Genomic DNA, 5,472 nt, shown 5'->3' with positions numbered 1-5,472 from the left:
AAAATATTGGCATCTTCATTTTCCTTTCAAAACAGAATGACTTTTCCCCCACTCTTATCAAAACTCCTACTTTGATGCCTATGTAACTGGGCTCAGATTTAACTATTCTAGAGAAGTCATAAGCTTAAATTTGAGAAACAAAACTGTCACTCCCCTCCTCTAAGTATAACTTCAGTCTTATCCTTCAACCAGTCCAGCTGCTGAAGTACTACACAGGTTGAACTAATCTCTCATTATTGTGTCTACAATACCTTCTTCCATGAAAGTGATTAATTCAATCTAGGAAACTCCTATTTACCTCAACAATCTTAACGTCCCATTCATACCTTTTAGATACATGCTCTGAACAGTAGAATTCCTAAACTTTGGAATCTGGTGTTCCCTCAGAGGGCATTTTCTAACTTTCTCACACCATTAAATTCCAGCCCATCCCTTTAAAGGCCTTTGCAATGAAAAACATCAACAAGCTCTTGGCTTAATAAAGACCATATCCAATACACAAGGAGGGATACCCATGTTGGTAAAGGTAGGACCAAAATTCAATCCTTCAGTGTGATGTAAGATAACCCCTTAGTACAATTATTTTGTTCATAACAATGGTACAAGTTGTTAAAGATCCACTGCTTGAAAGGGAGGTGAAGTCTGGGTTACAGAGATGGTACATGTTTAATATCAGAATTATTAAATATCTGAATCACAGGGAACTCTAACAGAATATGTCCAACCCAGGATCCATGAGACTTTTGCTCAGAAGCAGATCATATTCAGGTGCACATTTTTGACATTGTATCAAATCAGTAACAAGTAAGACTTTCAAATCCTACAAATCCATTTTAAAGCATGTATTGATGTCTGGCAATGTTTCTATCTTTCGCTCCCATCACCCTTCCTCTCTCTGAAATCAGTAAAAACATTTTTTATTAAAATAAAGCATTTACTCCTTGCTCATTGAAGGAATAAGGCCACCATGTTATAAGGTACAGAGAAGTAAGAGAAATATGGAACTAGTATTATAGTGTTAAATGAAGAGGATTGTTCAAGGCTTCAATTAAATTTCTGGTAATCAATATTTCTTTGAGGCAATGCAAGCATCCCTCTAAGAAGACCAAAATGGCAAGGTGGGCTCAGTTAACCAAGAACACCTTGCTAGTAGACAAATAGGAAAAGTTGGTCAGTTTCTTGAGGGCAGTTCAACTTCTCCATCCTCAAGGTTTAAGTTTAGTGATATAAAGCCCCTTTGGAATAGAGGAAAAGGAGGTCTTTAGCAAACAATTTGGAGACTTGACTTGGTGTTCAATCTCATCTGTATTTGACCAAAAGGATTCATAATTTCCCCTCTTTATCTATTATTTATTGCCAGGATACCAACTACTACTTTTTTTTATTGCTGGGACCTTAACAACTGTTTTATCTTGTTTTGCCAGGAATCCAGAATCTACTTTTCTATCAAATTGCTAAGTATGATCAGCAAAGGAGTAATTTTTTGTGTTTTGATATTAACAGGTTTACAAAGAAAATACATACATGAATATAATAAAGAAAAGATGTAATCAAACCCCATTACAAAATATAAACATTTTCAAATATACATCAAAGCACACCAATACACTGTACACACTACAGTAGTGGTTCTCATACTTTCTCAAGCATCAGGATGAACATGAAATTGCTGTCCATCCCATCCTCCAGAGGTTCTGAATAAGCAACTCTATAATAGAATAAGAATTTTCATTTTAGCAAGTTCCCAATGCTTTTGATGCTGTTGGTTCAAGGACCGCACTTGGAATCCACTGCATTAGAATATGGAAAGCACAATTCTAGTCTACTAGCAGAAAAGGATGTTGATCAACTGGAACTGTGGAATTGAGGTGTCTATGTCAGGGTTAGAATGGAGATTTGCCATAAGTGTTTCTGCTTGAACTTTGGTCCTAGATGCTAATTGCTTCTACATCTTCGGCTAAAGCTCAGAATTTTCTTTCCATGGAAGAAGTGGTAGCTAGTGAAGCAGTCATGCAGATTTGTGCAACTAGGAGTTTGTCCTTCTTATTTTTTCTGATGGTTTTCCCCTGCCTTTGTGCTATGAGGCTGGGAGTTCTCTTCCCTTCCCAACAGCTCTTCAAAAATCTTATTGTGCATGTAAAAGAAGATGTACCCAGTGCTAAGCCTAGCCTCCCGCATCAGAACTTCCTGGATACTTGACACCTGCATATCATTATAAGTGAACCAGACTTGCCTCTCAAAGTCATAGGCATCACTGATATAATGGCCTGAATTTAGGGTATTCCCAAGATGGCTAATAACACCAATGAGCCGATAAGCATAACAATCTCTTATCTTGGGATTTGGTTTCTTGACTTTAGCTTCTGTCTTCTTCTTAGCTAAAAAGTCTTTGTGTCCCAGGCTTTTGTTGGAACACGATGCACCTAGGGAATTCATATTGGCCTCCTGGAGACTTAGTTCTGTAGGTCTTGTAAGGTTATCTGTGTACCACTGGGCATCTGTCTTTGGAAGGCTTTGAAGCAGTGCCTGCCAAAGGGCTTCTTCATAGATTCTCACCTTTTCACACTGCTGAGTCTGTCCAGGTACATTTGAGAACTCTTCTGAAATTCTGGTTTTTTTATCTTCATAAAAATCTTTAGTAGTCTCCGTGATACTATCAACAGCTGCAAACATATTGGCTTTCTCATATTTCTTCAGTTTTGGATTTCTAGGGACTTCTTGAAGATGAACTTCTGCAGATGTGTCTGGGCCACTGGTGTGTTTACCTTCATCTTCACAGACCACAGTAAGGTTAGTATTTTCCAGATTCCTCATTAAGCCTGGTACTATTAGCTCTTTTTCAATTGCTGCACCATATCCTGAGTTTAACAATATGGACTCTGTTGTAGTCAGCTGAGAGTGTTTTCCCAGGTTGTTTTGCTTCTGTTCTTTGCTTAACCCAAAAATCTGGTACTTTTGTGGTTCAGATTCTTTGTCTGATTCAATGTGTGGAGCCAGGCAATCCTTGGATTTTGAGGTCAATTTTATTGAAGGTGTCAATGACCTAAGGATTTCAAAATTAATCTTTTGGAAGAATTTTAAGAATTTTAAATCCCTAATATGTACATTTTTGTTCAAGGGAAAAGGTGGTTTGGTACTTTCAGTGCAATGAGAAGACAACTTTAAATATTTAGAAACAATGACTTCCTGGTCATCCTTCCTTAATGACCAAAACTTATTAAAGCTATAGCGTTTCAGATGAATAATGAGGACCCTGGGTAGCCTACTGAATTTGTGCATTGAAACAGAAGTCTTGTGGTTACACTTCCCACATTTATACTCAATCTCTTCTGCTCCAAAGAAAAGATCAAAAGTAGATTGAATAGACAAAGGATGTGATTTTGTTCCTTGGGGAAGGTTGATGGAGAGATAATTGCTAACTTCTGTCTTGAGAACAACCTGACCACAGGCTTTACAAGTAATAGAGTGCAGCAACTCAACCTCAAAATTAGTGATGACAGGACAAACAAGCCTTTTGGTGACAGCATTGTCAGCAAAAAACTGCTGGGGTGAATCTTCTTCCTCAGATTCAATTTTAGTCTTCCAAATTGTATTTAATTTTTCCATGTTTCCTTTCATCTGATCTAAACAGTGACCTAAAAACTCATGAGCATCATTCTGTGTGTTGTCAGAGAATACCTCTGCAACTGTTGAAATGGCATTTTTAATATTGACAAGTAATTTCTCCTTGGTTTTTATGCTGTAAATGTCTTTCAAAATAAGCAAATGTGACAGGCACATGCTAAGAGCATCAAGGGGAATTTTACTCCATGGGAAACCCTGATAGAGTAAATCATAAGCAAAGGATGGAATAGAAAATAGGGACTGTAAAACTGCATTCATGTAACAGGTGTTTCCCAAATTGGGGAGGCCTTGACATAGTTTCTCTGGGTAAAAGTCAAAGGTCATCTTGAGTCTCTCCCACTCTGGATCATCCTCACTACACAATGATTTCAATAGAAGTGTCAAATATATTTTCTCAGAGAGAGTTTGAAGAAAACAAGTGCCATCTAGGTAAGGGTTTCCAGTAGAATTGGTCTCTAATAAATAATCCAATTTCTTACTTTCTTTTAACTCTTTCAACCACATTTCTTCCTTCTCATCATCAACTACATACTTCAAGGGATTTGTATTGGATTTCTTGTTTCTTACAGATTTATTCTCTTCCTGAAATTTCTCATATATCTCTGAATCAGATGAGGCCATCCTTTTTCTCTTCCCTAATCCCTCTTTTAATAACTCTTTACAAGTAAGCATTGATGATTCTGATGTATCCAAAGGCAACTTCTGAAGGTCAGGTGTTCTACTTCCTTCTCCTGGCTCAAGAAATCCACTTATTAACTTCTGATAGATTTTGCTAAATAAAGTTTTATTGATTTTCTTCTGTGTTTTTATGCTGGCAAAGACACCTCCACCCCTATCAGTTCTCATGGGTGATTGAAGATTATTTTGATGGACTTTATCTAGGAACATTGTCAAATTTTCAGCGTCTCTAGAAGATAATTTTTTAATAAACAAGAAGCTATTATTTTGGAAAGTTAAATGCAGGTAATTTTGATTTTCTCCATAGGATCTAAAGACTACATTTTTAATATTATTACTTAGCTGAAAAGTTGCATATTCTCCAGTGCTGAAATGAATTACCAATCTAACTTTCTTCTTTCTTTTCATTGTTTCAATAAATGCTTCTTTCGATTTAGACATCCCAGTCTCCATGTTCCATATTTGAACAAAACCATGTACTATTATAGCAGCCATATTTTCTTTATAAATAAAATATATGTATCCTGAATTATTGACAACCTTGAAGTTCCAAATTGTTTTGCAAATTCACCTCTGGAGACAATACTAAAGCAATGGTACTTTAGTTCTCTATACAGAGTGCTTCTATTTCCAGTGTTGGTTTTATACTAGAGCCTCTTCAGGTTCTGGATATCCACATCTTTAGTGATAAAACCAATATCCTTCAAGAGCTGTCCACAGTTGCATGAGGGCAGAGTCTTGATTTCCAAAGTAGGGCCACTACTGAAAAAAAATTAAGAAAAAAAATTATTTAAGCTATCAGAGAAATGTTTGGCTAGAATTCAAACTCTACTCCCATACACTAAATCTCTTTTCCACTGCAATACTAAATTAATTCTGTATTAATTTCCCCACTTCAACCGATATAATTAAACACTTGTAAGGCTTTCAATACCTAGGTGAAGAGCATAATGAACAGTGTCTCAAGTGTATGTATATAGTATATTAATCCTCTTGTCATAGAATGATCCCACAGGGTAACCACAATAAGTGAATAAGAAAGTAGGAGGTACTATGTGGTCCTCAACCCAATAACAGATGAATATCTCTGTTTTATTTTTAATCCTCACCCAAGGATAGGTTTACTGATTTTAGAGAGAAAAGAATGGAGAGAGATGATAGATAGATATA

At 36.4% G+C, this 5,472-nt stretch overlaps 1 protein-coding gene across 1 annotated transcript; it reads right to left on the bottom strand.

Moving 5' to 3' along the window:
* Nucleotides 1-2,043: 2,043 nt before the first annotated feature.
* USP26 (ubiquitin specific peptidase 26) lies at nucleotides 2,044-4,797 on the bottom strand (the record flags this gene model as incomplete). Its single annotated transcript, XM_079764610.1, has 1 exon — nucleotides 2,044-4,797. The coding sequence occupies one exon, from the start codon at nucleotides 4,795-4,797 to the stop codon at nucleotides 2,044-2,046; it is 2,754 nt and encodes a 917-aa protein (XP_079620736.1).
* Between the last annotated feature and the right edge of the window lie 675 nt (nucleotides 4,798-5,472).

Source organism: Cnephaeus nilssonii, assembly GCF_951640355.1.
Source record: "Cnephaeus nilssonii genome assembly, chromosome: X".
NCBI classification, from domain to species: domain Eukaryota; kingdom Metazoa; phylum Chordata; class Mammalia; order Chiroptera; family Vespertilionidae; genus Cnephaeus; species Cnephaeus nilssonii.
Note: the sequence above shows the minus strand (reverse complement) of the source record. Positions and strands in the feature narration are given on the sequence as shown.